The sequence below is a fragment of the Crotalus tigris genome, unplaced genomic scaffold (genome assembly GCF_016545835.1).
Source record: "Crotalus tigris isolate CLP2741 ecotype Arizona unplaced genomic scaffold, ASM1654583v1 scf7180000019068.10715455, whole genome shotgun sequence".
NCBI lineage: Eukaryota > Metazoa > Chordata > Lepidosauria > Squamata > Viperidae > Crotalus > Crotalus tigris.
The window spans coordinates 5,155,842-5,173,204 of NW_024097358.1; the positions used below are offsets into that span (position 1 = coordinate 5,155,842).

General features: G+C 39.7%; 1 protein-coding gene across 1 annotated transcript in view; it reads left to right on the top strand.

The window, feature by feature from the left end:
- The window catches only part of LOC120315226 (NAD(P) transhydrogenase, mitochondrial-like), a 46,046-nt gene that overhangs the window by 19,004 nt on the left and 9,679 nt on the right, over positions 1-17,363 (top strand). Inside the window, exons 8-15 of the mRNA XM_039359233.1 lie at positions 583-716; positions 2,480-2,671; positions 3,269-3,422; positions 7,448-7,609; positions 9,367-9,477; positions 10,345-10,490; positions 13,057-13,252; positions 16,424-16,657. Coding sequence (XP_039215167.1) covers positions 583-716; positions 2,480-2,671; positions 3,269-3,422; positions 7,448-7,609; positions 9,367-9,477; positions 10,345-10,490; positions 13,057-13,252; positions 16,424-16,657 — 1,329 coding nt within the window. The remainder of the gene's footprint in view (positions 1-582; positions 717-2,479; positions 2,672-3,268; positions 3,423-7,447; positions 7,610-9,366; positions 9,478-10,344; positions 10,491-13,056; positions 13,253-16,423; positions 16,658-17,363) is intronic.

Genomic DNA, 17,363 nt, shown 5'->3' on the forward strand with positions numbered 1-17,363 from the left:
TTGCAGCGTGATCACCTTTTGCAATCTTCTGACAAGCAAAGTCAATGGGGAAGCCAGATTTGCTTAACAATCGTGTTACTAGCTGCAGTGATTTACTTAACAATGGTGGCAAGACAATCGTAAAATGGGGCAAAACTTACTTAACCACTGTTTCGCATAGACATTTTGGGCTCAACTGTCGTAAGTCAAGGACTACCTGTGCAGAGACCTTAGCGGTGTATGTTTCTAATAAGAAAGCCCAAAATTTGGTTTCTTAACATGGGTGTCAAATAAGCCAAATCTTTTCTCCTCTAAGGACTCTGCAAATAAATAGAAAATGTAACAATTGAGTGGGTTTTATTTTCCTGAGATATACGTCCTGCACAGTTTTGGAGATCCAACAGACTGTGATAGTCCTACTACTAGTTGCTATATCAATAGATTGTAGAAATAGGTAAGAACTATTGAGCCTAAACTGACCCTTGCAAGTATAAGCCAGATAATCCTGAGGTTTTGTGGGCATCTACTCAAGCTTTTTTTTTTAAAAAAAAACAACAACATTGAATTCTCATCTTTCATTTCTGTTCTTGTTATTTCCAACAGGGAAAAAAGCTCCAATCTTGATCACTAAGACTATGGTAGAGTCCATGAGAGATGGTTCCGTAATAGTAGATCTTGCCGCTGAGGCTGGTGGCAATGTGGAGACCACCCATCCTGGAGAACTTCATATACATAAGGTTTGCACAGGAGAATCTGTTTCAAATATTTTGTCCCCTTGGGAGATGTATTATTTTGCTGTTCTCCAAAGCAGCAGAACATCACATACTGGACAGCCATTCATCCAAAATGGTGTAGGATTCCTGCCTGAGCAGGGGGTTGGACTTGATGACCTCCAAGGTCCCTTCCATTTTTTTATTATTACTATTATTATTATTATTATTACTATTATTATGGTATGGGTTTTCAAAGACATCTGACATGGGCTGAACCCACTATTATCCTAGCCCAGGAAGGACACCCCTTCAAATGAAATTATGCAACTCCCAGGCAACAAAAACTACCTTGTCATAGCTTATGATTTAAGACAATGGTGGCAAACCTATGGCACGGGTGCCAGAGGCGGCACTCAGAGCCCTCTCTATGGGCAGGTGCATCATTGCCCCAGTCCTGGACCTTCAGCTGGGTTTTATAAAACCTTTTTGCTTTAGGCATGCGCCGCCGTGTGCAAAAAAAACCCGCACAAAGGTTCAATCAGTCGATTTCAACTTCTCACGGGAAAAAAAAAAAGACCTTGCAAAGTTGGAATTAATTGACTGTACTTTTTAAAGATATTCCTAAAATCAGACATTTTGACCTACCCAGCAAGCTGTAGTTAAAAGAACTATAGCTGTCTTGGAAAGGTATGGTGTTTACAGAAGTTTTGTATATACGAGCATTAGTCAACTAAATCATGAAACTGTTCTGCACTACAGTGACATACTTACGGTTTGGTGCAGTGCTTGAATTTGACCCTTATTTGAAGCTTTTCTCCTTAATCTCACCTCAAAATAAGTAACTTTAACAGTGAGATGTACAGTTAACTGAACTTACGCTGCCTTTAAGGGACGTCATTTGCAATTGTAAAGCTCCCCCAGAACTTAGGGCTATAACTGAAGGCAGGACAAGAAGCAATGGATGGAAACTAATCAAGGAGAGAAGCAACCTAGAACCAAGGAAAAAATTCCTGACAGCTAGAACAGTTAACCAGTGGAACAAGTTGCCTCCAGAAATTGTGGATGCTCCAACACTGGAGGTTTTTAAGAAGAGGCTGGACAATCATTTGTCTGAAATGGTAGAAGTTCCCTTGCTTGACCAGGGAGTTGGTCCCTTCCAGCCCTGCTATTCTCTTCTGTTCTTTAACAGAATAACAAAACAAAAGAGTTGGAAGGGACCTTAGAGGTCTGTTCTGTTCTTTTCTGTTCAAGGCTTAATTTGTTGAATCAATTGCAAAGGGATATTATTTCTTCCTGTCTTTCTCCATCACCCCCTCCCATGCAAATAGCTTTGTTGACAAAATAGTGCAAGCCAGGTTATCTAACCCCGTCCCTTTGCTTTTCAGAGTTAAATTGGAGTGCAATTAATCCGGGAAGCACAGTGTGTAACCATGATAGCATCAAATGTCCAAGAGGTGTTTTCAGACTTTTAAAGTGTGTTTTGATTTCTTAACTCTTGAAATAAGCACCATATGGCGATGGAACGGCTTCCCCCCCCAAAGGCCTCCCGTCTTGCTCTGCCATTGGCTCAAAGTCAAAGAGAAAATCTCTCCCCCCCTCCTTCAAGAATAAGAGCAAGCTGTTCATGTAAAAAGCCCTTAAAATGGCAAAATAAAGTGTCAGCAGAGATCTGATTTACCATCAGCTATAAAGGATTTATCAAGTCAAAACACCTAAAAGTCGGTATCAGGGCATTACATGAAAAAGATGTTTTTAAGGGTCTTGTTTATTGCTTTCTCAACCCCCAGGGCGTGGTGCACATTGGTTACACCGACTTGCCAAGCCGAATGGCTACCCAGGCCAGTAGCCTTTATTCAAACAACATCTTGAAGTTATTAAAAGCTATTTCCCCCAGCAAAGAATACTTTTACTTTGAGCCAAAAGATGATTTTGATTATGGGACAATTGATCATGTCATAAGAGGCACTATGGTCATGAAGGTGAGTTATTATTATTTTTTCCTCTCCTAAAATTCCTTAATGAACAGTTTAACGGAGGCATGCCAAACACTGTAATGGAAGACAGAATCAAGGTCTTTTAAGGGAAATTGCAGTTGATTCTTGACTTTTGTCTGGAGTTTAGCTTTGCAGCTGACATCAAAACATGGAGTTTGGTTTTATCCACTAGAACATCAGACCTTCTTCCAATCTTCTGTTCTGTTTCCATCTTCTTTCATTTTGCTTTAAATGTCACATATGTATAGACCAGCCTGCATTTTAGCCCAGCTACAAACCTTTGTAAATCAATAGTTTACAGATTGTCTACACACTGTTTTTCCCTCCAATTCCAAGAAATCAAGCAACATAGAAGATTAATTGTAAATACCTGAAACAACTTCAGCTGATGGTAGAGATCAGAACCAAGTTCTTTGAGTCAGTCATAGACAGGGAGAAGCAAAGAGATAATTGGGACTAAATTTTAGCTTTGGACATATCTGGACTCAATCTGTCCACATTGTTCTTCTAATAGTCATAATAAGATTTGTGACTTTCCATGTATTATTTTTAAGGACTCATCCTAATTTGTCTCTGCTACAGGAAGGGAAAACTCTCTTTCCAGCACCTTTACCTAAAACTTTACCACCTGCTGCCCCAGTTAAGCAGAAGTCTGTTCATGAACTAGAAGCAGAAAAATTAGCAGCCATTTCACCCTTTAGAAAAACAATGACCTCAGCTGGAATATATACAACAGGTATGTCAAAATGTTAAATTTATTCATTCTCTCTCTCTCTCTCTCGTTCTCTCCATCTCTCTCTCTCTCTCTCTCTCTCTCTCTCTCTCTTTCTCTCCATCTCTCTCACTCTCTCTTTCTTTAAAATACAAATTCCTCTTTCAGAGTTCATTCTGATATGCATTAAGAGATTTGCTAAAACACACTGTGGGAGAAGACTAGGCTGAGCCCAAGGGAGGGGTCAAACATATCATCAGTCTTGAGTCCCTTCGCACCAACAAGAGATCTAAGTCCTGCCCACCTTCACTGACTCTTATCTACCTCCAATTTGCTTTGACTGTTAGGAGTTAGCATTCTTCTAGAAAAGCATTAGCATACAATAATCTTACCTTTATTTGAACTGCCCTGGACTCCTGATTTTCTGCGCTTGACAGAATCATAGTTAAAGGATGAGACATCATCTCAAAGGTCTGTTAAAAATATCTGCTTCCTTGCTGCTACTATACTTTAGCCAAGGAGCCCATCCCAGATAGAACTGATAGAGTAAGTTGACTTTGATTAAAACATGAGTGGGTATGGCATGCTATTCTGCATCTAGAATCCACAGCCACATTGGGTCATTTTACTGATCTTAAACAATAAGATATCAATGGGACAAGTGAATAGGCTAAGATTCTAATGACAAACGGTCCATTATCTCCACGTAGGACTTGATCCTTCCTAAATGTGAATGAAATATTTTATCATCTCATTTTTCTCAGTGCTTTATATCAGAGCTTAGGAAAACTCTGAATTTAGTTTTGGAGCTAATATGTTTAAATAAGAGAAATTTGGGGGCCCTGAAATAGTTAAATAATTAGGTTAGCTTAAATTCAAATATTTGGAAAAATTAATAAAGTTTAAAACAGGATCTTTGGGATAGATAAGGAGCTTTTGTAAAAGATTATTGACTAATGAAATTTATATCTGGCAATATACTTAATGAAAATCTGTGTTAGAAATGTACTATTGAGATTCCAATAATTTAAATAGCTAGAGAGCGTTGGTTTTGATTTAAGCATTTAATTTATATATAGCAACATATTAAAGAATGAATTGGCTATAGGATTGTATTAATTTGATTATTATATTGATATTGAGCGGTTGAAAGTTTTCATTGATGAAGGAAACTTATTTTTAGATATATTAATGAATGAATTTATTTGCATTGATTATAATTTCTACCTAGAGAGAGAGGGAAGTTTTAAGAAATATTGTGTGAATTGTATACATATAATGTTATTGTTTTCTTTTTGTAATTGACCACCATATCTCCACGTTGGTTCTTAAGCTTCTGTTGGTGTAAAATGGAAAAAATAATAAAAATTGTTTATAAAAAAAAAAGAGGGAAGAATCTTTTCATATGCAGTTAACTTACGGAACTTCTCCCCCTAAAATACAGTGATGGCTTTTAGTTCTATCATCCATTTCGGCTGGCCGGGTTCCTAGCATTAAGTTTATAATAAGGTTATGTAAATACAGGGAGTTAAACTGCATGCAACTCTATAAATATCTTACAAATGTTTGCTAGAAGCTCCTTTGAAGTAAGATTGTGTGGGGCTGCAGTTTTAATAGCATTTAAGGCTGATAATTAAGAATGTAATTTCTGCATTTGGAGAACATGCCCCTGACTCTTGGTTGGTTTGGAGATAGATAACCTTTGAATCATAGCTCCTTCTATCACGTCTTGCCTACGTGGAAATCTGCCTTGTGATTTCGCAAAAATATTCTCAGCCGATGAAAGAGACATCTGCTTTTCTACTATTTTGTCACCAAAGTTTAGATGTTATTTTAAGTTTCTCTTGAGGATAGTCTTGAACTGATTTGATTATTGGATGGAAGCGATACAGGAAGCTAGTTCCAGTGCTGCTAATTTGGGTGACAGATCTTCCCAGTCTCTGTAGTTAACCCACACTTCTTAATCAGAGAAAGCCCTTTGGATGGACTTCTGTTATGATACCTTTGGGGTTAATAAAAGTTTGAAGAGAAAGACAGTACAGGAGAGGGCATTCACTCACCTCTGTGGCCTCCTAGTCAGTCTGCTCAAGAATACCATAGCCCCCCTTGAAATTTTACTGAAATGCTCCCTCTTGATCAATAAAATTGAACAAAAAATTATGGGGGAAAAATGCAGGGTTTTTGGGGGTGGGTGGGTGGGGTAAACTTCTCAGAGGTGTCCTGAATAAACATGCTCTGTGATGTATATTTATCTTTGCCCAGTTCTGCTGCCATATTTTTTTTTCTGCAGAATGCAGCGGCTGTTCAGGCCAATTTTTAATCTCTTCCTGTTCAGTAATTTTCTTTTATCTGAGTCAGGTTGCCTTACTTTAAAAAAAATATCAGCTTTGAGGAATGAGGGAGTGGACAGCAAAATGCTTCAGTGGAAGCTGTAAAAGGTATTATTCCAACCATATGTTTGAGCACAGCTCTGGACATTCTTTTCCCTGAGAAGGGGAAACAAAATCCTGTTTTAAGAACTGGGTGGTTATGCCTTGGGAATGTTGAAAATTCCTGGCGATTAGGGTAGGGGAAAGCAAAGACATTACGATACTTGCAAAAGGCTAATTATACCACCTAAATGCATTAAGTTTAAATTGTATAGATAGATATTATCTATCTATACAATTTAACAATTCATTAAATGGTATAATTAATTTCTCTATTATCTATCTCTCCATATCTATCTATCTATCTATCTATCTATCTATCTATCTATCTATCTATCTATCTATCTATCTATCATATATCTATCATCTATCTCTAACCATCCATCCATTGATCCATCCATCTATATCTAATAAGCTAATTTTGCAGAACAAAGATATGGACATTTAATTATCCATATTTTATCCTGAAGATATTTATTCATATTTATTCATTTAGTTAGTTATTAAATTTTTATGTTGCCCATCTCCTCTACAAGGTGACTCTCCCCATCTCACCTGTCCTTTGGCTACAATTAAAATGTTAAGTATTTTGCTTGGCATTGAACTAATTTACATGTAGAATTTCCTCAGCATGCATGGATTATGAGTCCAAGCAGTCACTTGGACATGTGAACAATCCAGCCTAGACAGAACAGTCCAGGATAAAAGAGTAGGAAAAGGAAAGACACCACTGGGTTTGATTTAAATGAATGGGACACATTTGCGAAATTTGCGTAATTCCCATACGGTTATTGTGTGTCTATCAATTCAGTTACTCTCTTTGGAGAAGTAGTACAAGGGTTCACACTTCCAAATTTGCAAACCACTCACAATTAAAAGAAAAAAAAATCTTGTTGGTTCATCAGATTAGTATTGTATCAAAGAATAATACAGGGCAGTCAACCCCTTGCTGACCCAAGAATTCTGGGAGTTGAAGTCCATAAAGTTGTCATAGTTGCCCACGCCTTCTCCAGGGGTTGGACCAGGGGTCTAATAGTAGCTGGAAAACCCAAGCACTATAGTGAAATGCATCTGGAAGTTTCCTCTTTGGAGAAGGCTGATATATAGGGCCCAAAGAAGATAACTACAGCTTGTTCTCATTGGATAGTGTTGAAATTCCTGTGTGGTCTGCCTCCTTTAACATTTTTCAGATGCTACAATAGAAGCTTTCCCCTCCAAAATAAGTAACAAAATCAATGGGAATATTGGAGCCGTTTTTCATTTTGTAATTCTTGGGACATTGTCCCTTGAAGGTTTGTTCAAACAACATTTTTGACATGTCTAAAACGTTATTTCTTGGCATTTCCACATCCGGAGGCCAAAGCATTCTGGCACAGACAACTTGGCAAAGTGAATTTTAACCAGACAAGTCAACATTTGGGGGGGAAAAAGGAATGCGAATTACATCCATAAAGTCTATGGTACATATTCTTTCTTCCAGTGTCTATTTTATTGTGAAGGTTAACACCCCAGAAATCAAAACAGAGTTGGATCCTTAACCAGGGGATCTTTTTTGGGAGGGAGGGGGATGGAGGAGAAATGCTTTCTTAAGTATCCTAAATGCTTGTTGTTTTCTTCAAGGTCTGACATCAGTTTTAGGGTTGGGCCTCCTCTCTCCTAATTCTGCCTTTACCCAAATGGTGACAACTTTTGGTCTCTCTGGAATTGTGGGCTTCCACACCGTTTGGGGTGTCACACCTGCTCTTCACTCCCCTCTGATGTCAGTGACCAATGCAATTTCTGGTACGTCTAAGCTTTGCTTTGCTGTTTTTTTTTTTGTTTTGTTTTAATGCATGGTGCAATAATGATCATAGAGTAGCTTTGTGAATAAAATGAAAAGGAAGTTCTTTTTTCCCTTAAAGATCTATCAGCCAAGAAGGGCCAGCTACCCATATCTTTCATCTTGAACTTGGTAATTTTCTGGCTGCAGTGACTTCTCTGCCATTGAATGTGGGTTGTTTGAAGGTAGTCCTTATGTTTCAATATTGATACTAATAGTTTTCTTGACATTACCAGGTCTTTGAGGGACATTTCTCAGGACTGACTTTCCTCCATTCTTTTGAGAGTTGTTGATAATTAAAGATTTTGACTATTGTTTTTCTGTTTATGTTGTCTCACACAATCCCATCATGATTTTAGTGACTGAAAGAAACGACTAAAATTTACCATAACCAGTATAAATTGGGCCATGTCTTTGTTAATCATCATCATCATCATGGTAAAGTTGGAAGGGATCTTGGAGGTCATCTAGTCCAACCCCCTGCTCAGGCAGGAAACCCTATACCATTTCGGACAAATGGCTGTCCAGTCTCTTCTTAAAAACTTCCAGTGTTGGAGCATTCACTACTTCTGGAGGCAGGTTGTTCCACTGGTTAATTGTTGTCACTGTCAGGAAGTTTCTCCTTGGTTCTAGGTTAGGGTCACCCTTTTCATAAAACCTAGAATTCCTGGACTAAGTTAATAATTATATTGTGTAATAATTGATAAGGGAAATTGCTTGATTTTGCCTTAGTTGTTATGGTTTGCAGACGCGATTCTTAGATATTGCGTGTAAAATTATGGTTTATTCAATAAATTCTGATTAACAGAAGACGTGGCTTAGCATAAAAGTGTGAAACCAGATTTTGATTTAAACTTAACAGATGCTGCAAAAATAAACCTGAAATAACTGCAATGTTGAAAATTAAAGTAGGTCCAAAGAACCACAGGGCAGGAAAAGAGCCGATGGGTGGAAACATATCAACCTAGAACTAAGGAGAAATTTCCTGACAGGGAGAACAATTAATCAATGGAATGTCTCACCTTTTAGAAATTGTGGCTGCTCAGTTGTATATGTATTAACAACAATAAGAATTGTACTTACCCAATATGGAAAATGTATAACACAGGAAGAAGAGAGGAAGCACTGGATGGTGTAGTATTGTACCTAGATTGAGGAAGTTAATATGTGCCACTGAATTACTGATGGACTCAGACAACATGTTGTTTATTAAGTACTTACGGTTGTAAAACTAGAAAATTAATAAAATACTTAGAAAAAAAAATTGTGTCTGCTCCATCACTGGAGGTTTTTAAGAAGAGATTAGACAGCCATTTCTACGGAGTAGTGTGGAGTCACCTGCTTGAGCAGGGGTTTGGACTAGAAGACCTCCAAGTTCCTTCCAACTCTGTTATTCTGTTACCTATATTCAAGATTTGCTGAATATAGGCTTCTATTGGCTAAGGTATTTTAAATGTTAGATAATGAAGAAGCATTGTGACTTTAGCATTTTGTGTTGCTTGGGTAGCAACATTTTCATTGGCATCCAAATTTTCCAAGGCTGCCTCTAGTTGACTAGCTCGGAAGATGAGTTGAGAGCTGTTGACAGTATGAGTAATCAAGCATGTTCAGCCACAACAGGAAACATCTGCTATAAGATAGAAGGTTTTTGAGTAGGGATTGCAAACTCTCCATCTCTTCACTGGGTCACCACAGGTTCTTTCATTTTTTCTTCTTTTAGGACTTACTGCTGTGGGCGGCTTGGTGTTGATGGGGGGATCTTACTTGCCTTCCAGCATGCCTCAGACGTTAGCTTTACTGGCTGCCTTTGTTTCCTCAGTTAATATTGCAGGTAATGATTCACAAAGTGCATGTTCACCCTGGTGACGCAATGGTTAGAATGCAATGTAGCAGGCTAACTCTGCCCATAGCCAGGAGTTCGATCCTGACCTGCTCAAAGTTGACCCAGCCATCCATCCTTCTCAAGTCGGTAAAATGAGGATTCAGATGGTTGGGGGCAATATGCTGGCTCTATAAACCACTTAGAGAGGGCTGTAAAGCACTATGGAGCAGTAATCTATTGCTATTGCTATTTAGAATAAATATTTATATTTTGCTCTGGCCATGGCTACCTATTTCCAAAACCTTAGTGTCCATGGACATTGTGTTAGGAATTCTACAGAACTGATTTCTAGCCCATATTTGACAGTTTGGTCTAGTGCAGGGGTAGGCAACCTTGGCTCTTTTATGACTCGTGGACTTCAACTCCCAGAATTCCTGAGCCAGCATAGCTCAGGAATTCTAGGAGTTGAAATCCACGAGTCATAAAAGAGCCAAGGTTGCCTACCCCTGTTCTAGTGGTTAAGGCACTAGGCTAAAAAGTAGGAGACTATGAGTTCTAGTCCTGCCTTAGCCATGAAAGCTGATTGGGTGACGTTGGGCCAATCACCAGCATATGTTGAGTTCTAGTCCCACCTTAGCCATGAAAGCCAGCTGGGTGACCTGTCCCTCTCTCTTAGTCCAATCCACCTCACAGGGTTGTTTCTGTGGGCAAAACAGGGGGAAGAAGGTGTGTTGAGTATGTTCGCCACCTGGATTTATTTGTAAAAATAATAAAGGCAGAGTATAAATAAATTGAATTAATTAATTCTCTGGCATAAATTAATTCTTTGTTTCATCCTTCTGCTTCATCTTAACTATTTGCATTTCCCCCAAATAGGTGGCTTTCTCATTACCCAGAGGATGTTGGATATGTTTAAGCGTCCAACGGATCCACCTGAGTACAATTACCTCTATCTTCTCCCTGGAACAGTCTTTGTTGGTGGATATGGTGCATCTCTTCTTGGTGGATACAATATTGAGCAGGTGAGAAATCCTGGCTGGTTTTTAAGGCCTGTTTGTTCATAACCAAGTTAACAGATCAATAGTGAAGAATAGCTTTTCTGGAGAAAAAGTTTCTTAAGAATTGTTAGTACCAGCAATGCATATTTTCCAAGCAATGTAATGAACCCCCCTCCCAGTTCATTAGGTTTATGTGGTCCATGAATTGTGTAAATAAATGTTTATAACAAACATGATGGGTGTGTCTCTGCGCTCAGCTTCTGCTTTCAGCACACAACAAAAAAGCAACACAGTCTTTCTGCCCTGCCCCCATCCTTAATTCCTTGCTAGATGCAAAAAGGAAACCAACAGCTTGGGCTGCTTGTGTGAGATCATTTATGATAGGACCGGCTAGCCCATACCAGAATAACAGAGCTGGAAGGAATCTTGGAGGTCTTCTCCTGCTCAAGCAGGAGACCCTAGATCATTTCAGACAAATGTTTTGTCCAATCTCTTCTTTAAAACCTCACAACGTCTGGAAGCAAGTTGTTCCGCTCATTAATTGTTCTCACTGTTAGGAAATTTCTCCTTACTGTAGTTCTAGGTTGGTTCTCTCTTCCTTAGGATCTCACAGAATTCTGCGCATTGAGCAGAAAACAATAAAGCATTGTTTTCTGCTAAGTGCCCAGAATTCTGTAAGATCTTAAGAAAGAGGTGAGCATAACGTATCCTGTTTCATAAGTGTTTTCAAATAGATGCAGAGGTCACCGGAAGTCAAATAGGTGCAATTTCACTTCCCTGTGGAAGAATTGACTGTACATATTGAATAAGTAGACTTGCTTTATCTTTATGCATTCCACCCGAGAGATTCTATATCTAAGGAGAGTGAGGAACATTTAAGAGCATGATGTTGAAGATGCTGAAGAACATCTAGACTCAACGGGCAGGGGTGATTGCCTGCAGCTCTTTCCCACTAGGAAGACCAGTTGCATCATCTATTCATTTGTGTCCAACTCTTGCATTTATATGCAGAATTTTGCTTGTTAGGGGGTGCATTAGATAACTCACTCCATTCCCCTTCCTCTCTCTATTGCACGCCTGGTTTTGATCAGGAGACCATGAGGTTTTTAATACATACATACGTGTGTGTGTGTGTGTGTGTGTGTGTGTGTGTGTGTGTGTATTCCTATCTTCGTGTGCACTGATTGAGAGTTCTCACTTTGATTTACTGTCTCACTTTTACCAATGTCCTGCCTGGGTGTGTTTGGGGCTTTGTTGCCAACTTGTTAAATTTATTTTGAGCCTAAAAGTAACGCAAGGCCCTTCTGATTTGAGAACCAACCCCAGGGAGAAACACCACATGTTACATATGAACGCACGGTCATGCCAGGTTTTCAAAGCATCTTGCTAGGCACCAAAGCCCTAAAACCAATCAAACTAGGAATAAAAAATGAGCTGAGATGATCTCACAGCGCTGGTATTTTCAAAATGCATTTGAACTAGTGGTCTGCAGTTCTTCTGTGCACCAAATGATGGTGGAATAAATCTGGGCAAAATAAATCTAGCAAGAATAGCTTTACTGTGTCACTAAAATTTAGAGCTAATTAGTTCATCTCTAGCTATCCACTGCTAGGCAGGGCACTGTACAACAGAACGAGCTAAATGGTTTTCCACTTTACCCACAAACGTTTCAATTTATTTTCAACTTTAAGTAAGTAAGTAAGTAAGTAAGTAAGTAAGTTTCAACTTATTTTCCAAAGCACCAGAGAAACTAGGAATGGAAACTAATCAAGGAGAGAAGCAACCTAGAACTAAGGAGAAATTTCCTACGGTGAGAGCAATTAACCAGTGGAACAACCTGCCTCCAGAAGTTATGCATCACTAGAAGTTTTTAAGAAGAGACTGGACAGCCACTTGTCTGAAATGGTCTAGAATCTCCTGCTCGAGTAAGGGGTTGGACTAGAAGACCTCCAAGGTCCCTTCAGGCTCTATTACTATTACTTTGCATAAAACTTTGACAGTTTACTGAGGAAGAGTTTGAAAATAAGAGAAAGGAAAAGACAAGCACGTTTCTTTAGAGAAGCAAACAAAGCATTCAGATACACGTAGAGCTTGACTTACCACCACAACTGAGCCCAAAATTTCTGTTGCTAAGTGAGACGGTTGTTAAGTGAGCTTTGCCCCAATTGACGACCTTTCCTGCCGGTGATTCATGATGTTTTTGCAGCATCCCCACTGTCACGTGATCAAAAATTCAGACGCTTTGCAACTGGCATGCATTTATGACGGTTGCAGTGTCCCGGGGCGTGACTTTCTGACAAGCAAAGACAATGGGGAAGCCAGATTCACTTTGCAACTGTGTTTCTGACTGAACAACTGCAGTGATTCACTTAACTGTGGCAATAAAAGAGATCATAAAGCGGGGCATAATTCACGTAACCAATGTCTCACTCAGCAACATAAACGTTAGGCTGAATTGTGGTCACACCTCAAGGACTACCTGTACTTGCTTGTAGTTTGGTGCAGGGAGATAGGATGGCAAGTGAAATCTACAGACATGGAGTCAATGCCAGCTTTTCCCCTTACACGTTTTGCTTCTCTCCCTCTGCAGATGATGTACCTGGGCTCTGGACTTTGCTGTGTGGGGGCACTTGCCGGCTTATCCAGTCAGAGCACTTCGCGGCTTGGCAACGCCCTCGGAATGATTGGCGTTGCCGCTGGTATTGCAGCTACTTTGGGCACCTTGAAACCTTCACCAGAACTACTGGCCCAGATGTCCACAGCCATGGCCTTAGGAGGCACCATGGGTGAGCCTTTAACCAGGGGTGTTGAAACTGATATTCCTAGAACCGTGGTGGCGAACCTATGGCATGCATGCCACAGGTGGCACACAGAGCCCTCTCTGTGGGCACGCGCGCCGTTGCCCCAGTCCTAGGCCTTCAGCTGGGTTTTATAAAACCTTTTTGCTTTAGGTCTCCACCGCCGTGTGCAAAAAAAAAAGAGGTTCAATCAATCAGTCAATTTCAACTTCTCGCGGGGAAAAAAAAAGATCTTGCAAACTTGGAATTGATTGATTGAACTTTTTAGTCCCACACAGTCTGCCGTTATCACAGCTGCCACACCCACCCAATTGGCCATGCCCACCCAATGGGCCACACCCACTCAATGAGCCACGCCCACCCAGCACCCGATGATACATATGTGGGTTTTGGGTTGCAGTTTGGGCACTCAGTCTCTAAAAGATTCGCCATCACTGTCCTAGAATCATGGTTGGGCACCTTCAATGAGAAGATGTCCATAATGGCTAAGATACCCTCAAATGGCTGGCTGCTGGTTGCTGGCACCTGACACAGATATTTGCAAAAGAGAGTCCTAATAGACAACTACTTAAATAGGAGCCAGCAGTGTGTTCGGCTGCCAAAAATGCCAATGCAGTCCTAGGCTGCATTAACAAAGTGATAGAATCATGATCATGTGAAGTGTTAGTGTTGCTTTATAATGCCTGTGTAGGATCACACTTGGAATATTGCATTCAGTTTTGGTTGACACGATCTACAAAAGATGTTAAGACTCTGGAAAGAGTGCAGAAAAGAGCAGCGAAGATGATTAGGAGGCTGGAGGCTAAAACATACGAAGAATGGTTGCAGGAATTCGGTATGTCTAGCCTAGTGAAAAGAAGGACTAGGGGTAACATGATAACAGTTTTCCAATATTTGAGGGGCTACCACAAAGAAGAGGAGATCAATCTGTTCTCTAAAGCACCTGAAGGCAGGACAAGAAGCAACGGATGGAAACTAATCAAGGAGAGAAGCAACCTGGAATTAAGGAGAAACTTCCTGACAGTAAGAACAATTAATCAGTGGAACAACCTGCCTCCAGAAGTGGTGAGTGCTCCAACACTGGAGGTTTTTAAGAAGAGATTGGATAACCATTTGTTTAAAATGGTAGAGGGTCTCCTGCTGATGCAGGAAGACCTCCAAGGACCCTTCCAACTCTATTTTTCTGTTTTATTAATGGATCCAGGGTGACATTTGGATACACAAAAACTATTCTTTCCAATGCCTTTACAAGATTGTTTGTGGTGTTTATAAGATGATCTTGATGCCCGGACATCTAGTACTATATTTTGGGGTCATAAATTATGTTTAATTCCAAGAGGTGGCACTCTTGAGTAAGAAGAAAAATCTCAGCATAATGAGGCGCGAAGTGTATGTAGTAAATATAGGAAACATTTCATCTGGAACCAACCGTGCCAGCTCACTGCTACCATGCAAAACAGTTTTCATGTCAGTAATGTTTATTCACATATGTCATGTTGCGTCTTCCTTTTCAATTTCTCTCAGTTGCCCTCATTTACTTTTTGTGAATTAACATGGAACGTGGAAACTGCAGGGTGAAGATGAATCTGCTCTGCCCACAAAATCCAAATTCTCGTAAACAGGCTCTGAAATGGATTTGTGTGAAATCTTATTTTAGTCCCACATTGGCACCAACAAGTGGAAAATCAGGTTTTTCAGCTTGCTTGCTTATTTATTTATAAAAACAATCTACCGCTTTTCATTTAACAAACAAAAGCAGTTCGCATTTTTTTTTAAAGCATTGGGCAATCGGATCCAAGGTAAAAGTATAAAAGCAAGAAAGCTCATGATTTATTTAACTATCTTGGGCAATCTGAATAAAGCTGGCTTAAGGATTAGCCATCTGGGTAAGCCATCTAAAATTGAAAAGAGCTTCACCTCTGTTCAGGTTTGTGAGCCATGCGATAACAACGTGAAGATGTGCGTGTGGTTTTCTTCTTGTGTTTTTTTTGTACATGTGGATAATTCTTCTACATGAAATGGATCGCTGGGTCAGTACTGTATAGAATAGCCATTTCCTCCTCAAACAACTCAGCAAAAATAATTCCTTTTAAAGTCACCTGAGAAATGAACCTATGTGGAAAAGTAGACAGGAAGTTTAAATTCACAGAACGGTGGGTATGTTCATAAGAAGAAGCTGTATCAGAATTGCCTAGCTACACTTCCAAGCATGTTTTTTTTTTAATATTGGGGTCAAAGAAAAATTTGACCTGCATTTGTCAGCATTATAATGTGAGGAATAAAATTCAACTCCAAGGGGGTTGAATTTTTATTCCTTACAATAACAATTATCTATGGCTGCCATGAAAATGAGCTTGGTAGACCCAACAGTGCATGAGGAATTATGCAATGAAAACATTCCTTGCTCAAATGAACCAAACAAATAGATCAAGTGAATGGAACATCAGTCTCTGCAGGATCAAACCACCAGATCACCACTTAATATTGTTCATGCTTCCAGACAGCCAAATGAATTCTATGCCAAAATTTGAATCAGGGTTATGTCAGCCCCCAAAATAGCAATAGCACTTAGACTTATATACCGCTTCACAGTGCTTTACAGCTCTCTCTAAGCGGTTTACAGAATCAGCATATTTGCCCCCAACATTCTGGGTCCTCATTTTACCCACTTCTGAAGGATGGAAGACTGAGTCAACCTTGAGACAGTCAGGATCGAACTGCTGGCAGTTGGCAGAGTTATGGAAAGAAAAAAGAAAGGAAGGGAGGGAGGGAGGGAGGGAGGGAGGAAGGAAGGAAGGAAGGAAGAAGGAAGGAAGGGCAATAGCAATAGCACTTAGATTTATATATTGCTTCACAGTGCTTTACAGCCGTCTCCAAGCGGTTTTACAGAGCCAGCATATTGTCCCCAACAATCTACTTGATCTCTGCAATGTTAATCTTGAACCTTGAAGGACTCCTAATATGAGATCATAATGTACCATTCATATCTTTTTTTTTTTAACCTCAAAAGTTAGAGAACTGAAAGTTCGTATTTTACTCTTTTTCCGTATAGGTTCAAGAGAATGATAAAGAGTGAAATCCTGTGGGCCAGACTAGAAGACCTCCAAGGTCTCTATTCTATTTGTTTTCACCTTGGATCTCAATTGCTTTGTTTTGCAGGTCTCACAATTGCAAAACGTATTGAGATCTCTGACCTCCCACAACTGGTTGCTGCCTTTCACAGTCTGGTTGGCTTGGCAGCTGTTTTGACCTGCATCGCTGAGTACATGATTGAATATCCACATCTTGATTTCCATCCATCCGCCGGCGTTCTCAAAACCGTGGCCTACTTGGGCACTTACATTGGAGGTGTAACGTTCAGTGGCTCTTTGGTGGCCTATGGAAAACTGCAAGGTATGCCTTTTCGTGGTCAGGATATATGGATGTTTAAAATTATTTTTTTATTCTGCAGAACTCAGCCTAATAACGTCAATGGCTTTTTTAAAAATTAGGAATTCTGTTCATACTGAATTTCCATAAACGTTGGGGGCCAGACTTTTTTTTATAAAAAACAAAACAAAAACTCCTTGAAACAAGTTTGACATGATCTCAAGATCTATGAATAGCAGACTCTGTATCTCAGTATTAGCTATTATATTATATGGCTCATATAGATCAGGTGATCTTTTATGATGTAGTTGAGTGTTTCTCAACCTCAGCAAGTCCCAAAAATGCTTTTCCTAAAGGCAACTGGACTTTTTAGGGTTTTTCCCTTGAAAATATTTCACTTCCCATCCAAGAAGCTTCTTCAGTACTTGAGAAGCAAAACCTTTTCAAGGAAAAAAAACCCCTAAGAAAGACCAGCTGCCTTTTGGAAAAGCATCTTAGGGACAACCATGACCTGGATGGTTGAAACTCTCCATAGACATTCAACCTCAGCGATATTAAGATGTTTGAACTTCAGCTCCCAGAATTCCCCAGCCAGGCAGAGTTGAGGTCCATACATCTTAAAGCTGCTGAGGTTGAAAAAGGCTGGTATAGTGGATCAAGTGTTAAAATTAGTTTGGATGATCTCGTTTGAAGACCTGCTACCCAGTCCTAGTCCAGCACATCCCCATTA